The sequence below is a fragment of the Corticium candelabrum genome, chromosome 17 (assembly GCF_963422355.1).
Source record: "Corticium candelabrum chromosome 17, ooCorCand1.1, whole genome shotgun sequence".
NCBI lineage: Eukaryota > Metazoa > Porifera > Homoscleromorpha > Homosclerophorida > Plakinidae > Corticium > Corticium candelabrum.
Genome location: NC_085101.1, coordinates 1,387,442 through 1,411,667, shown reverse-complemented (window position 1 = coordinate 1,411,667; position 24,226 = coordinate 1,387,442). Strand labels below are relative to the sequence as shown.

Genomic DNA, 24,226 nt, shown 5'->3' with positions numbered 1-24,226 from the left:
AAACAAGGCAAACAGTCTAGTTGGTGAGTGTGTTAGCCAGTATGCGAGCGCGGGTATTTCCAGTCACGTGTGATATGGCGGCGTATGTCGTGAAATGTTGAATCATCTTACTTGTATACACCTCGATGAATATTATGTGCCTGCAGCAAGTCGTTCGTCTCTTCCTTTAATTAATTAAGAAATGACCGTTGGAAATGTGTACTATGATGACGAGACAAGAATACTCGCGCAGAGAAGCAATTAATCAATTAAGTGATTTCAGTAAACGTTTACTCTAGACAAAATCCAAGAAGATATGCATAAAGTACACAAACTGCAATCATTTGACAATGAAACAACAATTAGTTCACGTTAGTGCAGAAGATATTGCACCGTCTAAGCAACACGAAAGGCTCCAAACTGAGCGTAATACGGATGCATATAAGCGTAGACAGTATAGGTAAACTTCATATAGATCCTGTCTCCTTTGCTGACCATTTTTAGAAGACCGGAATAATGAGTGTAATCTTGACCACCATTAGGTGATGCAACGTACTGGAGTGTACGATCAACATATTGACTGTTCAAGTAGATGTAGAATCCAGAAGTCGTTTGTCCCGACTTTGGATCAAACCTTATCTTTCCGTAGATATAGTAAAGTCCATCTTTCGGCACGGTAATGTATCCGTTACTGTATGTCATTCCACCTCTCAGAATAGGAGAATACCACTGACCGCTACCAGTATACCAGTCCGTAATAATGCTGCCTGATTGCAATCAACAACTCCAAAATACATTAGTTTAATATATTTTTTAAATTGTAGAAGAACAAGAACTTTACCACCACTTTTTGTGCCATGATTACTATTCCCGTGTAAATAAGCAGCAGGTTGATCGTTACTTGCCTGCAATGCAACATTATTATATGAAAGTGGGTAAACAGAAAATTTGTATGATTGCATACCAAAGACTGCAAAGTGAGTTTCATGTTAGATACCTAGCAATACACAACGTCAGCTACATTTACCAACTATACGGGTAGTAATTAAAGCTGGATTTACATCGTCGATCACTGTGTTTACACCGTCGTTTTCACAACCATTAACCTTAATTGTGGCTAAAAATTACGAATTAAACATATACCCTTTTTAAACTGGGGTTACAAGAATAATCTATCTAGAATCGTAAAAGCGATTGTCGTTTCACGTGACCACAAAGTCCAGTCCGTAAGTATTTATTATATACGTAGTGGCAGAATTGCAGTAACGAGAGCTATCACATACGGCAAACAAACCCTCTCTACGCAATGTTACGTTATTCCCCTGTATAAATGTCTTAAGACGTGCATGGAAGTGATCTATTTTGCGTTAGCAGTTTTGATGTTGATTTCCATCAATATTTGGCAATCTCAAACATAAATTACTCTGTTCTGGTAAAATCTCTTTCCTAAACGTTTGGCAGATTTCCTGGCGGTTTATCCGTTCCCTGGGCGGTACAGCCAAATACGATGTAAAGCAAATACTGTTCGCTGATTGGACTAAATTCAGAATGCATGGCGGATCCAGAGTTTGACTGGAGGGAGTGCAAGCGACTACAAACTAGTATAACGTCATTAAAATTATGAAGTCACAACTTCGCGGCGTAACTCGGCATTCAGACTAGTATAATTATGAATCAGTTTGGACATACGTATTTTATATACTGTTATATTGCAAGTACTTTGGGCAAAGAATTTTATATTAAATTACAAGACAACATGCACAGCAGTACATAGAGAACATGCAGTCAGCAAAAGGGCATTAATTAATTAATTAAGCTTAATAGCTACTATGTCTTATAATATATATATGCAAAAATATTCAGTTCATTCGTTTCAACACACGCCCATTTAGCAATAAAATATTTTAGACGTAACTTCGAGTGGTTTCTTTAGTAAGTTCATAAATAGCATCAGCGAGCAGCATTCGTCTCAGATTCCTCCGGGCAAACGATTCAATCATCACGGTGTAGTCTAACTAAATGTCCTTGTGCACGAAAAAAGTATATAATCAGGTCGTTGAGCCTCGTAATGCTGCGAGGCTCAGTCTTGACATACGCGAGAGCTGAGTTACTTCTTTCAACACTTACTTTGGCCGCATAGTCAGAAAAGCCACGAGATTATACCTAGTACCAGAGGAATTGAGGGCATTAATTTAGGGAGGCCGGCAAGTGCTGATTGTGCCCATGCCTTGATACGCCACTGCCAGATAGCTCGCAAACCAGAAGTCCTTCTAGCCAACATTTTAAGTACGTTTTAATTTAATTCACGTGACTTTTACAAATTTCTGTTTCTAGCTAAGGCCAAAATAGTAAACTTTCGTTTTTCAAACCAAATTAGAATTTACAAAATTTATTGCACTAACGCAATTGAATGAAGTAAAGCCAATAATCAAATGCAAATACCATCTTTTTAAAATGATGTGTTATTACCGATTAATTAAATTGTGACAGTCCGTCATCCTCGTACAAACTTGACAATGACCTACCTCTGTCTGTAGCGCCTTCACAGGACTAAAGTACTTTTCAAGCGTCTCCTGGTCTATCTAAAATAATTAAAACTTTTGAAATGTTAAATTTACTTAATAAATTAAATATAATACTGGTTCTCCGGGAATGCCTTGTGGACCTCTTGGTCCTGTTATACCTGGTACCCCTTTCAGTCCCTATACATGCAAATAAATGTCAAGTATAAACCCAATGTTCAAAGTTAACAAGTTGCTACCTTTTCTCCTTTTGAGCCTCTTGGGCCAACTGGTCCCGGGTGACCGGCTGCCCCCTACACCAAACAAACGGTACATAATAATACTTATAATTTAATGTTATATTCTATCTAATATCTTTGTTTCTCTAATGTAAGTATAACGTTACTTGAATATCTTGGTATAATTTTTTTAAAGATTCATATATATAGAATCCATATGTAAATTTTAAAAATTATTATTTAGTACTAAAATTTTAAACTCTAATTGGTATTGTATTCTAATAGTAGTTGTGTAGTTCAGATCTCTCTATATCGATCGTAACTCACAGGATCTCCATCAGCTCCTTCAATACCTCTCGGCCCCATACTTCCTTTTTGTCCCTATTTGAAATTTACACATAAAATAAACAATTGCGGCCACATCGTTCAACAATGTATATTTATCTACCTTAACACCGCTTGATCCTTTTGGTCCAGATGGGCCAACAGAACCTGTTGAACCCTTAAAATAAATAATAGATGTTCCGTAACCATGTTAATAACGGACATTCATTAAATACTCAAACACTAAAGGTCTGCAATCAAACACAAAATGAATCAAACATTTCAGTTATGTTTTATAGTATATATAAAGATTGAAGATCTATCTACACGTATAAAATAATTTACATATTCAAATTTTTGTTAAGATTTACCTTGTTTGTACGTATTTTACATAACAGCGCATTTACAGTAAAGGATTATCAATTAACTTGTATATTTTTTTGATCTTTATTTGAAAATTTTATATTTGTTTTCCGTCTATATGCATGCATGTCTGCCTGTTTAACCTGTAATTTGAGTTACTTTTAAAAGTGAGAGGTTTGGATTATATTGCGTATGGGACGCGTCCACTACCATGAGAGACCCGTCTAATTAGAGACCACTGTGTGAATCGACATTCTTTTACGCAGATATGTTTACAACTATATGCGCATGCATAAACCTATATATTCTTACACATAATGTGTCAGTCTATTCAACCTTGGCTACGTATCTATACTGCACTAAGCTTACTCGAAGTGCATATTTTAGTAAAGAACAGGAGTACATAGTCGAGTCTATAACAGTGGTCCTTCTTTAGGCAGTACTATTTACTAGTGCAGTCATTTTAACCCACAAACCATATAGTGTCATGTTGCTCCCTTAGGCCTATCACTACTGTTACCAAGAATCTATCACTAAAATCCGAAAAAAGTTTAATTTGCTTTCTCTAAATTAAAGGTGGATACTTACTGCGGTGAATGCTGTCATATCTAGCTTGTGCATCATAGCACTGCATTAATTGCACAAGCAGCTGATAAAAACTTTGTACTTATCTCGTAAAGTCAGCGTTTTTGATTTCCGAGGCATTGGCAGAATGTTCTTATGACCAGTGGCGTAGGAAGAAGTTCACGAACGGGGGGCTGTACCGTGAATGTGATCATGAGTAGACAAAAACTTCTTCCCTTGCCAGACAGATTTGCAAAAGTCACCAGCACAGAAACTTTAAATTCCTACACTGAGCGAGGAGCTTGAGCCCTCATCCCCTCGCCTTCTACGCCCGTGTTATCACAGCGGAGTAGCCAGATCTAAATTTTTGGATGTCAAAATTATTATTTAAAGGTTTTAATATTGACTTGTAAATGAGATCAATACTATAGCTTGATCACAGAACGCTATTATTGAATTTGCTAACTGTGTATGGGTACTATCACCAGGTTGATGGTACAGACTTATTAAAAAGTGAACTATGCCGGCATCTTAGCATGATCTCACAAGAGAAAATTAGTAATGCTATAAATAACTGCTACCTTGAACTCCCTCTTTTAAAAATTCCTGTATCCGGTCCTGACTGCATTGCACTAGCAGATGATAAAACTTTATACCTATCTCGTAATATCAGCGTTTTTTTATGTCCGAGGCATTGACGGAATATTCTTATGACCAGTGGCGTAGGATGAAGTTCACGAACGGGGGCTGTACTGTGAATGTGATCATGAGTAGACAAAAACTACTTTCCTTGCCAGAGAGATTTGCAAAAGTAACCGGCACGGACAATGAAAATTCTTACACTGAGCGAGGGACTTCAGCCCCTCATCCCCTGCTTTTTTACGCCCGTGTTATCACAGCGGAGTAGCCAGACCTAAATTTTTGGATGTCAAAATTATTATTTAAAGATTTTAATATTAACTTATAAATGAGATCAATACCATAGCTTGATTACAGAACGCTATTATTGAATTTGCTAACTGTGTATGCCAGTATGGGTACTATGACCAGCTTGATGGTACAGACTTACTAAAAGTGAACTATGCCGGCATCTTAGCATGATCTCACAATATCGTTAATTAAGGAAATCTGCAAGAAGATCTGACGAAAAGACAACTTTAGCGATACTATTTACTCTATGAAGAAGATTGAAGAACCATTGACAAGTAGAGCGACGCCCCTGTTATCGGACACCATCAATCATCGGACAGCCGTGCAAGAAGTAAACGAAGTAAGACTGAGCTTTGTTAAAGCCCACAGTAAGAAGGAATAGTAAAGACTGATTCCAGACGCGGGACTTCCAAAGGCTTGAAACGGTTATGCTAGGACGGTAAACGTGATTCTTCTCTGCGACCCAGGTCATCGGACACCACCATCATTCACCGGACACGACCTCCCCCATGAAAACGCAAAGGCAATTCTGCAACTTCGTACCAGAGATAGGTTTATAGGTGACTAGCTAACACAACAACAGTATCACTGTGTTCCATTTGCTACTCTCCAAGAGAGATAGCGTACGCTCATTGAGTCGAGGTAACGCCCCTTTCGTCGGACAGTCGTTTCTTCTTTGCAGCAGCAGTCTGCAGGTAATAATGTCATGAGAGAGAGTTGGAAGGAAATATCGTACGGCCCCCAATTCGTTCGACCTTTATTTGACTCAGCAACGGTTATTAGCAGAAACTGCTGAATTTTCTCTGCTGACAAGCTCACTCTGTTGGCATCTACTAGCCCTCCGGTACTGTCTAGTCTTCCCAGGGTAGGAATTTGAACTCCTGAGTGTCTTGCAGCACAACTGCACAGGCTTGATGCACCAGATGTAGCAGACGATTTCACGTCATCCATGTTCGAGCTTTGCGGTGAGCCCATTCTCCCAACTCGCACAGGAACAGCCCGTGCTTTTCTTTCAAGACCCCTAAATTGTTACTTGACTCTGGATAGGACGTGTGCAGGTGTTTCTATCTCAGTTTGATATCTACCTTTGCCTGACTTTGCACCATCACGAAGTGCAGCACGTCATCGTTGGTACAACCAGCTGTACCGAATGCAGGAACTTTGTTTATTATTAGAGCAGCTAGAACCTTCACCCCTGCTTCTTCTAGGTAAAGTTGAATTAGATAACGTCAAGTCCTTGTCAACGCCCGCTACGCAGCGATCGACTTTCTTTGCAAAGGGTAAAAGAACGTTTTAGCACTTCAATCCTGCCCTCTCATCGGTTTCGGTTGTCGTCTTCTTTGTTGAACGGCTAGTTCGTTCAAGCGACATCTTTTACACGTCCTAGTGGGGGCGTGGTTGTAGGAGAAATGACTCAGAATTGCCATCAAGCACTCTAGGCAAGTGTTCTGCATTTTGCGGCGTTTCAGATAACTGAATTTAATCAAATGCAGTTATTTGAAACCTAGCGCTGTTGCTGAGAAGGTAGGAAGGCAACAAAATGGGTGTCCGACGATTGGAGGCGTTACCACGGTTGTTTGACTGACTGTAACTCATACAGATCTTGGCTGACATGCAGGGTAACAACACAATTTGTAGGTAAAGAGTTGTTGATTAGCGATATATAAGTAACTAGGCTGAAGGATGCGTGTGTGCAATTTAAACGCTACTGTCCGGTGAACGATGCGTTTGTCCGATGAACGGGGTATGCAAGGCTCCGCACAGTTTTCAATCTCACTCTAAGCAGAGAAGAGGTACAATGCTCTCTTTTGGTGTGCTCAATTACAACTTGGATAACTACATGTATGATGTGGTAGGGACTGCGTTCAAAAACGGATAACTGAGAACTCGCGTCCGGAATATGATGGTGTCCGAGGAACGGGGCCGCGTTCTACAGCAGATCCTCATAAATTATATATTAATTTTGCAATTATACATTTGACATTCTCAATATATCGCGGTAGCAGTCGTTTGTAAACGCATTGATTCGTTCCCAATGGGCGAAATTTAGCTAACATTCCACGTAGAAGGTGGAAAGCTGGCGCGTGGGAATTGCCGACACAATAAAACATTGCTCGTTGCGTGGTAACGGAAGCAAACAGTATACCGAGTATTACACTTAGTTAAATACCAATTCATTTTTCTTAGTGAGATACAGTCATACAAGTTATTATAGGGCCTCGTATACAAGAATTTTGTAAAATTGCTAAAAAATTGAACTTTAGACTAATTCAAAAGGTATTACGTATCTAGGTATATTTTATAAAAATGATTTTATAAACTAAATTTTAACGGCTAACATTTTATTTCAAACTTGTAGTCATGGTAACCACATTGACTCCGCCCTCTTACAATAAAAATTTATGTGAATTATTTTCGTGCGCTCTCTTCGCTCGGAATTGTATCTTGGGAGTCCATGCTACAACCTTATCTTCCAAGATTGTCTTTAGGCCCTGTTCTCGAGTCGCTACAGTGAACCACGCACTGAACGGTCCGTAAGTCTTGCTGGATTACTGTTCTTTCAAACTCTTAACCTAAAATAGTGTTCTACGAAGAAGATTAGCGGCGTATTTCAAAATATACGATTACTCTACAAGTAATTATCTGGGGACGTTGTACGCTAAGTTTCATTTCGATACGCCATCCGTAGGCTGAGCCATTTGACCGATACCCTAGGCTCACTACGCGAACCCATCTCGGTGAAACGCGGCTATCTAAGCTAATTATAATTGAACGTTAATTGGCCTGCTGTGTTAATCGATCCAATGATCGAACGGTTTATAAAATCGCATTTCTTTGTTACAGCCGAAGGAAACACGTGAAGCGTGCGAAGTTGAAGAACGGTTCGTTGAGACCTGAAGCAAGCCGCGTGGGAGGTGCTAACGTTCACCGGCCATGCAGTCGATCATGTTTGGCAAGAAACGTCGTGTAAACCTGATTTCTAGAACGGTAGTGAAGTGGATCTCAAAGTCAGAACTAAGAACTGCTAAGAGTGAAACAGCTTGACTGTGGAAGCGAGATTTTGATCACGTGATCTCTCACAGAAATGAGTAGTTCTGTTGTAACAACCTACCATCGAACAGTGATTTATCTAGAGGTAACTCTACAGCATACGAAAAACTTTGAACTCTTTGTGACATTGCAATGCTGTGACTGTGCACTCTTGTGGTTATCACAAGTGTGGCTTTGTGGTCGATACTAATTGCTTTTCCGCCCCCGTGTTACTTCAACAACAGTTGTAGGAAACGTTAAAATTTATTTATAATGTAAAAATCAGAAATCGAGGTTTGCACCTATTCTAGCATGTTCGGTCCTTAATAATACATATCGTTAAGTTTAGTTTTAGACTGTAATACCTGTCTGTTTACTGTGTATTTCGACAGATTAATAAATGAATAAATGAATAATTAATTTCTGTCTCACCTCTAGGTAAATAGTAGTTTATTAATGTCATATTGCATGTAAGAAGCATTATTTCGTCTGACTGCATGTCTGTTTTTATCGATTTTGGTCTCTATTTTTAGCAAACGCAAGTATTCCTCTTATTACTATTATGTAAGCGTCATCAGACAGACTGAATTATTCAAAACTCTCAACTCTCACGATTTCCAGTCTTTCTCCCGAGACCTATACTCCAACAACGTTTTGCGCAGACACGTTAGCCCTTCCGGACATAGCGGATTCTTTGAACTAGACTCTATATATACGGTTCTGCTTGCTAGTGTCCGGGTATCCACCTACATGCAGTAACGTTTAGAATTTCGAGGCGAAGCTTTGACGCACAAAAACGTAAAGCGACGCCAACACATAAACTGTTAACCACGCCTACTTTGAACACGTCTAATTAATTAGCTTGGTTGTTTACAAATGACGGTCTCATGATTAGGTGCGAAGAAAGGTTGAGAAGTCTGTTATCTGTTTAATTAGAAGCTGCTGATCAGGTCATGTTATGTCCGACCCTTCAGGCTACAAAGCACCCTTCTAGTGACAATTTTTATGGGACAGCTATTACAGAGTCATAAGAAACGAGCTGAAGCTTATGAACTCGAATGAGAAAACGCTAATACAGGGTTTTCTTTAGGCAACTCCCAATTTGCGTAGAAGCTGTTAAATTTGCGTTCAGAAGATTTGAGCTGTGATTGGAATGTAACAGCAACAGGGACCTCTCTGAAATAAACCGTAGGATGAAATGCAGTAGATATATAATTCTTAGGACTTAATAATTATCTCATTTTATCTAAAGCAATCATTGAACAAAATGCAAGGGTTTTACTTTAATTAAGTAAATGCGGCAACAAATAAAATGGTTTACTAGTACCTGTGACACAAGCACACGTTTAGCTGGTTCAGACAACGGGCTTGTGTACATGGAGGGAAAACTTTCATACAGGAAGTCAAAACTTGCATACTGGGACAAAACTTGCGTACATGTACGCATAAAATGTACTGGTGTAAAAACACTGCTAATAGACCCTCAGCTGCTAGCCTAAGTTACGGAACCGCTGTTGTTTCACAGGTACCACTGGCACCTGATAACGAACACAGAAAGCGTGAAAAGTAGGCTGGACACAATGACCGGCTAGACATCGCGTACACGAACTAGCACCAGCGATTGGCCGATTCTTCGTTTGTCCGTGCGTCCTTCAGCATACTGTAGGAATTACTGTAACCCAAGCTTCTCGGGTTAACTAGACTTACATTGTCAATCAATTATCTCAGTTGTACATGCTAATATTAATGCAACCAAACTACTATTTGTACTCACCTGAGCACCAGGAAGTCCAGCAGGACCAGATGCTCCGATGTCTTCCTGCAATAACGACGTCTAATATTGTAATATCAATACCTCTTTAGAAAATGTAATTACCTTGGGACCGGCTGGTCCCAATCCGCCTTTGTGACCCTAATAGTAAATACGAAACACACATGAAAGAGTCCACCCAGTAGAACACATTGAAACTTAAGCTCACTCTTAACCCCCGTACTCCTGGAAGGCCGTAGTCACCCTACATGTCAGAAAACTCGTAAGCAATACTTCAGTATATTTGCTACCGTTCTCTCTTTTATTCTTTTGCAACGTTTTACCTTTTCGCCTTTCTCTCCAATGCAACTTTGCATTGCACCATCTCCTGTCTTGTCGCTGTTGCTAGCAGCTTGCTGAAATAGAGCACAAACTAAAAGCAAGAACTTGGAGCATGCTGTACTTTGTGAAGAAAGAAGAACAATGAACAAATAGTTCCGGTCTGCTACGAATGAATCGAATTGAGTGGGAGGCGAGACACAAAGCTGCGTGCGTCAACAAACCCCGCTTCTGTCTGGATGTCTGTCTGTGTGTAACACGACGCCAGTCATGTATGTCTGTCTGTAACGCGCCGATCGACACGACTCCGGTCGCGGATTGTCGCGAAACGCGGAGGCTCGGTAGAGTTTGACGGTCAGAGACGAACGGTCGTCTAGACTGCTTCCGATGGCGACTTTGTGTTCTGAAATGAGATGCGCTGCGGTATATTTGTTCAACTAGAAACCGCGAATATGAGGATGTCACGTGCTCGCCAGCCACTGTACGACACTAACTAATTTACCAACTGTTAGTATAGAGTTGACGAACAGTCGAGTCGGATTTTGTCTAGACTGCTTCCGATGGCAAGAAATGAGGCTTTGGTGTTCTGAAATGAGATACACTGCGGTTTATTTGGTCAACTAGAGAAACCGCGAGCATGTGGGTGTGATATAGAGTTTAGTTGCCGAGCGTAGCGAGGCTTCTAATCCAGGTCTCACGACAGAAAAGGGCGTGGTTCTATATGGCTCTCCATCAAGCTCTTGATATATATATATATATTCTTCCTGTAGCACGTATGTCACAATCTATACGGCGCTAGCAGAGTTGTGTTACGGGTACTGTCAGTGGGAGGAGCTACACTGGCGTCTTGAGACGGTTGACTCACATAATAATGACTTGATAGGGGGTGGTTTGTGTATGGAGAAAACATTGCGTTAGTATGTGTAAGTGTGTGTGTGTGTGAGTTGAGTAGAGAGACGGATAGATGCGCTGAAGTTATTAGTTATTCTTTAAAATGAATTAATCGACTATTGAGTTCAAATATCTCTCCAGTACCAGGTAATGTCACGATTCTAGATGGCAATCTGAAACAAAGTCGATGTGTGCTAACTTTTAATTCGCGTGCAACACTGTCTTTTATCGACTTTGGTCTACAGTTGTGAGCAAAAACTAGCATTCGCCTTATTATTATATAAGCGTTTATATGTTAAACTGTTCATCAGGTTACTTTTTATGCCCGACACTTCAGACTACAAAGCACTTTCTATTAATAATTGTTTAATTAAACAGAATTATTTGTACACTTTGTGAAAGTCAAGTCATATGAAAAAAGATAAAACTTAACCAGGTTACCTTAATTAATAAATGAAAAGCTAAAGTGCTAAACCCTCAGCTGCTAGCTTATATATGTTACGGAACATGCAGGTGTTGCACACATACTGGCACCTGCTTATTACCAGGAAGGGCGTGATAAGGAGGCTGGACACAATGACCGACGCGTAGGATTGCCGACATCTAGCATGCGAATTAACACTAACGATTACCATGCGCTGCATTCAAATTGGACGTCCCTTCGTCAGTCCGTTATTCTGTCCAGATTACGTATAATACTCTTCGGTTTAATAATATTTAAATTCAATTATCTCAGTTGTGCAAATATTAATGCAAGCACACTACTCACCTGAGCACAGAAGGTCTAGCAGGGCCAGATGATCCGATGTCTTCCTGCAATAACGACGTCTAATATTGTAATATCAATATCTGCTTAGAAAATGTAATTACTTTGGAACCGGCTGCTCCCAATCCGCCTTTGTGACCCTAAGAGTATAAGCACAAAGCACACATAAGCGAGTCCACGCAATAGAATGCATTGAAACATATTAATTAATAAACTCACTCCTAACCCCCGTATTTCAGGAAGACCGTAGTCACCCTTAGACATCACAAAATTCGTAAGCAATACTTGCTACAGCTCTTTTTTAATTCTTTTGCAACGTGTATTGCATTCTTACCTTTCTCTCCAATGCAACTTTGCATTGATGCATCTCCTGTCTGGTCGCTGTTGCTAACAGCTTGCTGAAATAGAGCACAAACTACAAGCAAGAAGCTGAGCATGTTGTTCTTTGTGAACAAAGTAGAACAATGAACAAATAGTTCCGGTCTGCTACGAATGAATCGAATTGACTGGGAGGCGGGATACAAAGCTGCGTCATCCAATCACAGGATAGAAGATTTGTACAGTGCAAATATAATAATATTGCTACAGTCAAATGTATGACATGTTCTATTGTTCAATCAAATGTGTTAGGATACATATCGTTGCTAAATTATGCTGCTCGCAGTATGACACTCAAGTGGCAGGATCTTCAACAACTGGCAACCAAATGGCAATTGAAGGCTCAGCTAATTCTTACTTCATAGAGCAAACGTGGTTGCAGCAAGGTGTTGTAAATGACATTAGCATTTATCAACGGACACCAGCGCCGGATCTAGGAATTTTCGAAAGAGGGGCTTCACCGTTAGCAGTTATTTGTAGCATTACTAATTTTCTCTTTCTAATAAAATTATATGAAATTATTGAACCACGCCTACTGGAAAAGAGGGGGTTGCAACCCCCTGAACCCCCGCTCTGGATCCGGCCCTGGACACAAACAAAACGTGACTGCCACGGCACGAACGCAGTATATATGTACTGTTGTGTGCGTATATGTCAGTTATATAAATTAAACTTTGATTCTTACAAACAATGTTTTATACACACAAACATCAGAAGCAGAAAAGTTCATAAAAGAATAGGGTCAAATTGTCACATCATGCGGTTGACATTGATCTACCAAGGGAAGAGGAGGGCCTTGTCAGTTACAGCTGCATAGTGTTGCCAGACTGGTTTGGAAGTTCGTTTTATGAAGCGTACAATAATATTTACCTTTAATAAAAATATTGAAAATTTTTGCAGTCAGAGATCTGTGAATGTTCGAATGCAAGTACTATTGGAAGCAGTGACATTAATTGAGAAGGATACATCTTATAGTCACAGCGATTCACCGCAAGTCAGAGCGAGTCACGGTGAACAAGCCTGTGGACTGATAAGCGAGTCGCGACGGATTGGAGCTACATTCTAATCATCAGTTTCCGCGTGTGATTTGCATGTACATGTTCCCTCTTAGGGCATACACAAACAACTGACGACAACACAAGACTACACTAGTCCCTACACACTACACCATTTCTACGTACAAATTTATCGCTGTAGCTAAATAATAAACAATTTACTGAATGATGTACATGCATATTTTTCTTCTCTTAACTTTGTACACATTTCAATTTCATTAATTAATGTCATTGGCATTTATAAAATAGATTTTGAAAACCATCCTTAAATTGATCCTGCATAAATTCATACTAATTCATTCAAAGTCCACTTCATGACACCTTGATTAAGAGAACCGTCTGTTTTAGAGATTTGTCGTCGTTTACGATTCGAACTTGGCCTCGGCCTCCCAGACTCGTCTGAGGCTAATTTTACTAAAGTCGTACAAGGTCGAGTCGTCGAGTCGTCGAGCTGCTTTTCTAGCCCGGTGTTGCAGTAACTCTAGCGCATAAGCGTCTTAGGTTAACTTAAGTACTAGAAGAGAAAGATCACTAATAAAACAGAGTGGGAACCTTGCGTGTCCGGACCATTTGGTGCATTTTAATATCAACTCATAAACATGGACTTGTGCTTCTTTCGTGGAAAAGCCGTGAGTGTCAATCTCGAGTCAGACAGATCTTTTGTCTTCTCTGAGTATGCGCTGGACCTCAACGAACCATCAATGAAGAAGGTAAGAGAATGGATAGACAAGAGTTTGAATATTGAGAAAATCCTTACGTTTGAGATCGTCATCGGCACTTGTACTCTTCTACAACATCTATGTATAGTTTACACGAGTAACGGACAGCTAGCGGTTGCCTTACGTTTGAGGAAAGAGAGTTGGAAACACGTGCGGCTAAAGACAGAGAACTTCTTGCTGTAACGCACGCTAACGCATTGTTTCACGTGACAGTCAGCAGAAACGTAATGGCATGCACGTGCACCAGATGGCATCGCGTGCATAATGCTGGAAAGTGTCAGCAAACCTGTCTGTCTGCACAGTGTGCAGTACGTAATCCATTTCGCGTGAAACTAAAACCCGTATTTCCGCTTGTTTTCGCGCGAACAACAAACTTTCTGTAGTGCGTATTACGATTATTACACCTGTAATTTAACAAGTCAAGGTGTCTGCAGTAGAAGAGCAAAGTCACTAAAGTAGCGTATTTGAAAATCGTCTGTGTAAGTGTCTTCCTAGTCTATGAGCCACAACATTTGACCTGCACATATATTATCATGTACTATTAGAGTCTAGGTTGTGATCAAGTGCTCTTTTTGATAATCAATGAGTGTTGGAAAGGATCCTGCCATGCGCTGTCTAGAGACCAACTGAACTTTCCACTGTACACGTCTGTTGCAGCTTAGAAAGCATCTTGGAGAAGCACATGGGATGAAAATAACGGAGGAATTCACCACCTTCAAATCCTTTTCCGGTGTGCTTCCTACAACAGTACAATTTTATCAATTTGTGTGATTGTGACTGATAGTAATCTAAAGTTAAACATTCCTGTTTCCTCTAAAACAAATAGCCTCGTGTGTGTGTGTGTGTGTGTGTGTGTGTGTGTGTGTGTGTGTGTGTTTGTGTGTGTGCATATGTACTGTAGCATATCAATTGTACTACATCATTATCTATGTATGTGCGTATGCATATGCATGTGTATGCATGTCCACTCTTCAGATATGCACAGCTATGATGTTTTTACAGAAGACTTTGCGTAAAGGTCTAGCTACAGCCTCGATATGTCTTCAAAGATAATGTACATTACATTCAATCACATCGGCATACCACTACTGCATGTCTGCCTATATATAATACTTATGCGTACTATTCTGATTCTTTATATTGTTATGGTCTCACACCTGTTCAATTGTATACTCTTGATAATTGTGTATAACCTACCAATATGCTATAGCTATATCATTTTGTAACAGATTTCAAACTATGGAAAGAAAAACTTGAAAGAGATCATCAATCTTCATTTGTCAAATCAAGTGGTTCCAAGAGAACCAAGACTAATACTACTCATTCTTACTCATGCAATATATCTGGTTCTCATGTCAGCAAGAGCAGAGGAAAGAGGCAAATTAAATCACAGGGATCTTCAAAAGTAGGACATCATTGCATTGCACAGCTTAGTGTTACAGTTGACAATGCAACCGGCAAAGTTTCAGTGAAATCTTGGTTGAGTCACTATGGTCACAACTGTGACCTTGCTCATTTTCGTTTAGCAAGTAGTGACAGACAGAAAGTTGCTAGTAAAATCAAAGATGGTATCACGTTTGACAGAATCATCGATGACATTCGAAGCAATGTGTATGGCAAAGTAGATCGTGCTCATTTAATTACCAAAAAAAGATGCAAGCAACATTCAGCGATCTTTTGGCTTACACATAGTAGAAAGGCATCCTGATGATGCCACCAGCCTGGCAGCCATGATTGAAGATTTGAAAAAAGATACTGATGAAGGAAGATCAGTATTGTTTTATAAGTTTCAGTCAGATACAGCCTCTAACCATGACAGCAAACCTAGATAGAAACGATTTTATGATTGTCATACAGACACCTTTACAGAAACAAATGTTTAAAGCATTTGGCCACAACAGAGTAGTTTGCATGGATGCTACTCATGGCACTAATATATATCGTTTCCATCTGATCACTCTGCTTGTTGTGGATGATTTTGGGGAAGGACTGCCAGTAGCTTGGTGCATAAGTAACCGTGAAGATGAGCATGCAATTAGACAGTTCTTAGAAGAGGTGCGCAGAAATGACAACATGGACATACAACCCCAATGGTTCATGTCTGATGATGCAAGTCAGTACTACAATGCTTGGGTAACGAGTTTTGATCACCGACCTCACAAGCTGTTGTGCAATTGGCATGTAGAGAGAGCGTGGCGAATGCAGCTAAGGAAATTAAGTGACAGTGATTTAGAACAAGAAGTTTACAAGCAACTGAAGACCCTAATGGAAGAGCCTGAGCAAGAAATGTTTGAGAAGTTACTACTGTGTGTGTGTGTGTTGATCTCAAGAAACACAAGAAAACAAAGGAATTTGCGGACTATTTTGAGAGAGTATATGCGAGTCGAATGAATCAATGGGCCCTGTGTTACAGAATGGGTAGTGGTATAAATACAAACATGTATGTGGAAGCATTCCATCGTGTTCTAAAATATGTGTACCTCCATGGACGTGTGAACAGACGTCTTGACACTCTTGTTTTTACCTTACTAAAATTTGCCAGAGACAAAGCTTTTGATCGCCTAATCAAATTGAGTAAAGGAAAAGCAGGGATTAACCGATTACGGATGATCCATGAGAGGCACCAGACAAGCTCTTTAATGTCACCAGATTGCATAGAAAATATTGGAGAAGATCTCTGGCAAATCAAGTCAAACAATGGCAAAGATATCTCCATATACAAAGTACAGAGGAAAAATCGCACAGTTGTTCCTTGCTGCACCATAGCATGTAACCAATGCCACATTTGCATTCACCAGTTTTCATGCACTTGCTTAGACTTCGTCGTAAGAACTACTATTTGTAAGCACATTCACTTGGTGGCAGCTACATATGCAGTGCACATAAGTCAGCAAGACTTAGTTGAACAAGATCCCCAACTAATTCAAACAGAAGAGCCACCTCGCAAAGATGTCGACTGGGAAACTGTAGTTGATTCTCTAGGCAATGACTCAATACAACACGATGTAGAGACTGTTCGAGGAAAATGCCAAGACTACCTGATTGATGTATCATTGCAACTATCTAGGTGTAACAGTGTCCATGTTCTCCTCTCTGGTTTGGCTAAGCTTCGTGAAGCTACAGCACTTCTTTCTCTTCCCGAGAGATGTAGTGGAATGGCCAATGAGGCAAACACATCAGCATCAGCACCAGCAAATAAGAAAGTCACAGTCCAGAGAACAAAAGCAAAGATCTTTTCTACATTGAAGCAACCTGGAGCCCGCTCCAAAATCCATCTCGCAAAGCCTACAAGACAGGAGAAGAAAGAAATCGAGAGGGCCACTCTTCTGTCATCCTGGGTACTGAAAAAATACAAGATGCCCAGGAAAGACCACGGTATTCTATTTCTGTGTTGGCATCTACCTATACTAGACATAGCAAGTATTCTTTTACAGCTGTACTACATTTGTTTTGTGATGAAACAACCATGTCTAAGCTTGAAAGAGATGGTCAACTGATAGAGAAAACTGACATCCCGGCGAGGCCAGAAGAACTTCCTGACGACATAGTAGAAGTAGACTTTGAGAGTAGTCATCTGTCAAAGTATTTTAGTTCCCAAGCCTGGCATCACCTTTTGGAGACAGGCAATACCATCCAATGTAATGCATCTGCAATCAGGATAACTAAAATATTGTTTCTTTGTTTCAGTTGAACTAAAGCAGAGACAGTGGCATTGTGGGAATTGTGACTTAGTAACAACCCAGCTAAATATGGTCCAATGCGATGGCGAGTGTGGAAAATGGTTCCATTGCTGCTGTCTTGTGGTTTAATCTCCCATAGTATCTGCAATAATTCTTACATTCTGGTCTAGGAATTGTGTTGGACTTCGAGAAGAACCGACTGACATGTGGCAATGCGACAAATGTTTGCTTTCCATAGGACAGAATACAATTATACCAAATACCAGTGTCAGAGCTCAGAATACGTCATCACTGCTGCAACTGCTACGGAATGCTTCCAGATATTCAACAATAATGGGTATGACTATCATGCTCATGCAAATATCATGGCGGTTATGATGTATTTATATATATATATATATATATATATATATATATATATATATATATATATATGTATGTATGTATGTATGTATGTATGTATGTATGTATCGTAAAGTAATCTGCTCTTCCTACGCCATCTGGTCAAGAAGGAACAGTGACTCGTGGTTTTAAATTGTAATGCTTATATTATAGTCACGTTTGGATAACTTGAGCTTAGCTACTAGCTGTTATTGTGCGCAGCTGTAAGAGTGCAGCTTAGGCATAGCTGTAGTTGCTCCCCTTAGGTTTGTAACCATAATAAAGGGTCTCTCATGTATGTATGTATGTATGTATGTCATGACATGCCTTCAAAATACATATACTGTAAATCAAATCATTTTGCAAGCAAATACATTTAGCAATCTGAAGCCAAACTCTCTCACAATCAATTTAATTTGGCAAAACTGACATTGCCTGTGACTGCTATACAAGGACTCCGATATGAAATGTCTTGTTCAATCAAAGAGGCACGATATCAATATCGTCAGCTATAACCACAGGTACGATCATCATTGACTACTAGGAATGTCTCACAAACCCACTTTGTTTTGCACGTGTTTTGTCTGATAAAGCCAAACAAAATACCTCTATACAAACAACGCCATGGTTTTAACACATTCAATATACTAGTATGTTTGATGTTGACTGTCTGCAAGTTGTCGGTAACAACTTCAGCAAGTTATTAACTTGAAAAACTCGCCAGTCCTGGCAAAATTTACGAAATTCAAAACTATTTCATTTACAGTATTAATTCTGTCATGACATATTATTTATATGTACTACTCGTTTTGTGATTTCAATTGGACAGGCACCATAACAAAGTTCACAACAAAGCATACAACACATGACAAAATCATTGAGGTAATTAACACACTATAACAATACCAATAAGTCATTGTTGTACATATGCCTATGCTAGGGTGTTCTGAACAAGAACATACTACCATGTCCTGGAACAGTAGTATGTATACCAGAGAGGGTCATTCAAAGTCCAATTAAAAAGAAGCTAGGAATGTGGACGATTCATATTGACAGATTTCTAGCTTCTGAGGGCAGACAACGATCTGCAGTAAAAGGAGATGGGAACTGCCTCTTCAGAGCTATGTCAAAACAACTCTTTGGAACAGATACCCTTCACCACCAGCTTAGGGAATTTCTTGCAGGTGTCATAGTGCTTAACCATGACAGATACCAACAATTTTATATTCCTTCTGAAACAACAACATTTAAACAACACCAAAAATCCATTCATCAACTAGGAGTGTGGGGAACACAGGTTGAAATTCAGGCAGCGAGCGACAGCTACCAAATGCCTGTGTATGTGTGCTCTCCCCATCCCACAACTAGACAAATCAGGTGGCTACGCTTCAAGCCATCCTATAGTCCTCAAGTACCGGACACATCACAACTGCCACAACTGTCTCTGTTGTACACCAATGGTCATATTGAAATAGCACATACTGGTTGTCATTATGACAGCATATGCACTAATAACGGGCAAACTTTACAGTTTCCTGAGCTACCAGATGAGGACAAAGAATATGTAGGCTGTAGGATCAGTGACAATGAAACTGATAGTGACAGTGATTAACTACGTCACTTCCGTACTTGCAGAACAGATTCTGCTAGAAAGTATCTAAAGATGTAGTTACTTGGCAACGTTTGTAAGGTTTTTAATAATGCAATATAAATGTTATAAAGAATTAATGTGTAGTTAATTAACTAGAATCAATATGTGTGAACGTAAGTCTGGATACAACGGCTTTACCATCAAATCTGATTCTTCTTTCTACTATACGTATCTTCCAAATTTTCATCAGCATCCTAATATACATAGATAGGCATATGCATGCGCATGTGTAAAGTATATGCAACAGTCGGGTTTTGCTTTTTGCCACTTTGACTATGGAAATGCTGCCCAAATCAATGCGTCTGCAAGTTACTACGGTATCTAGCAGCAGCTCTCTTTTCCTGATCCTTTACTAATCCTGATCCTTTACTATTCTAGACGTTGTTTTGAAATTTCACTCTGAAGCTGTATAGTACGTGCTCGCTCGCACAGGTGGGAATGCAATGAGCACCCATTATTATTTTAGTTTGTAGTCCTTGTACACTGTTTGTAGCATCCCACTAAGACAAAGTTGTTACTTAACACAGAAGCACTGATATTGTAACCTGGTTACTCCATGAGGTGTGAAATTCACCTCATTCTTATTAGTAATGAAACAGAACCTTGTGAACACGTGTTGTAATTGAAAGCATGACAATTACATAACAAACTGGCATTAGAAAATGACAGTTCTTAGGCAGTTAGAATTAGACGGCCAAATTTATAGAGCAACGCATTAAGCAACAAAAGTTGGCATGTGACATCTACCCAAGATATAGTTGATGGTTAATACTGGCACCAATGACACTGGAGTGCTACAAGCTGTAGCAGAATCTGAGATTACGAGCATACTGTGTGCGTACTGTATGCATGTAGACTACATAGATTTCACCTGGACTTTAATTGATGGCTGTTCAGTGTTGGGAATTTCCTGTAACTGTATGGTAGTTATATGTTTTGGGACTGGGACCGGTAACATAACTAGCTTGGGAAAGTTTTGGGTATGACAGTGGGTATATATAGAATAGCTATCTAAAGTTACACTATTGCTATTGCATTTGAATTGTATGCCTAGAGCTATGAACTAATTAACCCACCTTCCCATGCACCACCCCATTGCCATAGTACAACTACATGGTACAATATATTTAAACGTAATATCTAAACATACACACACAAGTATTCTCTAGTAATGCACACGTAGCCAATCACTCCTTTTTATGTTATAAAACTACACGCACACACACACACACACACACACACACACACACGCACGCACGCACACACACGCACGCAGGCACGCACACACACACACACCCACACACCTTCATCCAAGTTGTGTGCAATCGAAATCTCTTCAAGTTCGCATCACGACCAATCGAGCCTCAGTCCTCAAGCAGCAAGCTTCGTTTTTACATTCAATCTTCGCTATCACAGATGAGGGAGTCAGCACGCAACCACCGATCACGTGAAAACTAAAGTCACGTGCACATTGTGGGATGTGTCACGCGAAGCAACAACTCTTGCTAGCGTGCACTACAAAAAAGTTCTCTGTCTTTAGCCGCAAGTGTTGGAAACAATTTGTTCTGTGTGATATCAACGAGCCTCTTACATTGACCATTCAGAATGAATCTCAAATATGCTGGTTGACGAAGAGTGGAAGCATTGGAATGGTGACAAGTCTATCTATTCTATCACAAACGACAAACAGTTTACAATACTCACAACAACCCTTAAAGACATAAATTGTATGAAATGTCATCGCTGTGGCTACCAGATGTAACATTTTCTGGTCACTGTCAGCCTCACATAGCAATGATGTGTTTTGAGTCACGTGATAAGGAGCAAATATTTAAGGCATTTGACTTGTTTGTTAATCTTGGAAAACTCGATTTAGTTGTCAACAAATCGATAGAAACAAATCGATAGAAACTTTGTTTCCAATGGGGTATGAATCCTTGTGCTTGGCACTGCAATTGGTGTTAATACAAGGCAAGCAGATGATGCTGGTGGCAACCGCAGACAATCGGTCGTCACTATTTTGTAAGCAAGCGATAGTCTGGTCGTGTAGTGTTCCAATAATCGTACAATCCATTACAACAGCAGTAGTCAAGAAGATTACTATTGCTCTATTGCAATCGATTGATTCCTCTGTATGTATTGTGAATTGTCATCAATTTGAGTACTCGGCAACTACAGTAGAGTGGTCAAGTGGTTAGTCGGGGATCTCACTCACAAAGGACACCAACTGTTAATCTTGTTTATGTCAAACTCTGTGATTGTGGTAAGTTATTGTAAGAATGTGCACACGCTAGATTAGTTTGGCGAAAATGAGTCCTCCATTATTGAAAGACAACGTAGCTGCCAGTGTTCTTCCCCGTGATACTCCATCAGAGTTAATTCCCGTTCGTGTCAGTGGCGATGGCAACTGCCTCTTTCATGCCTTGAAAGTGGCATTGGCTGCAACCGTAAAATGTTTGCAAGTGCCAACGGCTAGTGATCTTCGAAGAAACTGCGCCGACGAACTGGAAAGAACGGAGCAATTTACGCAGCCCTTATTGTAAGGCAAGCCCCTAATTAGCGTCAGTGTCAGGGATGGCGACACGTTGCATCCAGGATCGTTAGCTACTACAATCATGTCTATCCAATGCTGCTTTGACAGCTTTGACAAGTGTAGCGATAAAAAAGCGTACTGTTGTAAACTTTCAAAGGTTTTTTCTTTTCTTTTAACAGGTAATGGCATCTGATTCCCGGTAGAAATTGTCCAAAAGCGTTGCAACAAATGGGAACAAAGTAAGTTTTAGGTTTGGTACACATCAGTAGAACACTGGGTACATAGACAGGTCTATATATACTATCTCTAATAAGACTGTCAAGCAAGTTTGATTGGCTTCTTGATTAAAATGCGCTACGTTAAAAAATTGTGCGGGGGCGTGGTCGTGAGAATTTCCGTTATGCCTTACAAAAATCCTGGGGACAACCCTGACCACAGTAATGCAAGTAAAGAGTTACCTTTCATAGTTGTCAGTGAGTTTCAGCGAATTGTGTATAACAAGTGGGTGTTAGCAATAGACGTGGAAAACGTATCCAAGTATGATATCGATAACCTTGCTTTTGATCTCGTTTCTCTTGTTGGTAGTGATGATACATCATCACACTTTCGATCCAAATCTTACATGAATTTGAAATCATCAGTGGAAGACAACAGTGCTGACCAGTTGGAGTCTGTGACTGAGTCGTCATCAAAACGAAAACGACTTGACGTTGTAAAGTTTGAAACCAAGAGTAGTTCTTCAAGCATAGTTTTGTGTTCTAGTCGTCAAGCGACATTACTGGCTGTAACAGACTGTCCAACATTTAAGAGCACGTCAAAAATGATTGCAACTGTGTGTGTAAGCTTTAGTATTAGGGACGCTTCCAAAGCATCATTTTGTAGCTTATAACATTGATGTTGCACCATCAGTTTGTGTTGTCTTTACATCAGCTTGTTGATACTGCCGTTACTGTCGAGACAACTGCTGATCTTATGGAGTGTTGTAGTTGCAAACATGCTGAGCAAGATCGTTTGTCTTTTCATGCAGTAGCATTGAGTTGCTCGCTAACTGTTCGAGTTGCCGCCAGTTGTGTAGTCCATCAAGTAGTGCAGTCTGTCTGTAGAGAATTAGGACTGAATATTGGTGACAGTCACACAGTATGTACAAGTAATATGTTCAAACTTGCCAATTTGTCTGAGAGGCAATATGATATACTGACCACAATTGGGACGGTTGATGACAAGTCACATTCATTTCCAATTCACGTCGTACATCATTCTGCGACAGACCTTTTTTCTTCTTGTGCTATTTGTGTCGCAGTCTGCCTCCTGCTGCTATTTTTTATTGTTCAACCCATGAGAGGTGTCATCCAGGGAACTTGATAACGATAGAGGAGGAAACACAAAGATTAACTGACGTTTCGCAACATGTGATAATTGACTCGAAAGGTAGTGATAACGTGTCTCTTCGATGTTATTTGGGTGGCTACAAAGTTTAGTGGTGTAAGAAAATTATCCAACTAGTTGTATGTAGAATACAAGTACAAGTTATATTGATTGCCTACTAGTGGTATAGTGTTGGTACTGCTAGACTTATGTATCGTATAGGTATGTTTATGTGTAGAAAGGCAGGGAGATGACATGCTCAGACAGTTGTCAATACATTTGATGGCTATGTCATATTCAACTCTAATTATGATTTTATGTAACACAGTCATTTGCATGCTTTGCAACTATAGGTATAACTTAATTAATCTAAAAGCAAATTATATAAATTTGAATTAATATTTACTATGAACGTTTCTATACAAAATTATTGTTATTATTATGTGCAAACATATGTCTTTGCTGTTGTCCTGTTTGCTCTGTGCCAGTGTGGAATATAGCTGTAGGACATAGGGCAGTGTCCCACCAAATGTGTTGTTTGTCCAACCAAATACTGCACCAGTGTTGGGACGTGTTTGGACAAAACATCCATTTGTATGCATATATGATAGTGTAAACCTTGTCTCTTAGCACGTGATGACCTTGCCAATGGTGTAACTGTTAATTTCATGAACTTAGGTGCCTCCTAGCATGCTTTATCCAGAGAAAACCTCAGCTGCCTTTAACGCCATTTCTCCCTTGAAAGTTGGACCATGGTTTTCAAAAATTACATGCAAAATGGCTGGAGT

General features: G+C 39.8%; 3 protein-coding genes across 3 annotated transcripts; 2 read left to right on the top strand and 1 right to left on the bottom strand.

Annotated features, from left to right (window-relative positions):
• Window positions 1-223: 223 nt before the first annotated feature.
• Window positions 224-12,043, bottom strand: LOC134193512 (collagen alpha-1(XXVII) chain-like). Its single transcript, XM_062662340.1, has 16 exons — window positions 12,011-12,043; window positions 11,896-11,931; window positions 11,781-11,816; window positions 11,680-11,738; window positions 10,025-10,142; window positions 9,910-9,945; window positions 9,807-9,842; window positions 9,705-9,749; window positions 3,168-3,221; window positions 3,047-3,100; window positions 2,741-2,794; window positions 2,619-2,681; window positions 2,505-2,561; window positions 944-976; window positions 821-884; window positions 224-746 (listed from the first exon to the last, which is right to left on the bottom strand). The coding sequence occupies exons 1-16, from the start codon at window positions 12,041-12,043 to the stop codon at window positions 376-378; spliced, it is 1,149 nt and encodes a 382-aa protein (XP_062518324.1). The 3' UTR covers window positions 224-375.
• A 3,597-nt stretch (window positions 12,044-15,640) lies between these two features.
• On the top strand, window positions 15,641-17,781 carry LOC134193459 (uncharacterized). The gene is made up of 4 exons (XM_062662289.1): window positions 15,641-16,125; window positions 16,242-17,203; window positions 17,263-17,451; window positions 17,516-17,781. The coding sequence occupies exons 1-4, from the start codon at window positions 15,641-15,643 to the stop codon at window positions 17,635-17,637; spliced, it is 1,758 nt and encodes a 585-aa protein (XP_062518273.1). The 3' UTR covers window positions 17,638-17,781.
• Window positions 17,782-18,922: 1,141 nt separating this feature from the next.
• On the top strand, window positions 18,923-19,608 carry LOC134193458 (uncharacterized). The gene has a single exon (XM_062662288.1). It carries the CDS (start codon window positions 18,923-18,925, stop codon window positions 19,499-19,501), a length of 579 nt encoding a protein of 192 aa, XP_062518272.1. The 3' UTR covers window positions 19,502-19,608.
• The last annotated feature ends 4,618 nt before the right edge of the window (window positions 19,609-24,226 follow it).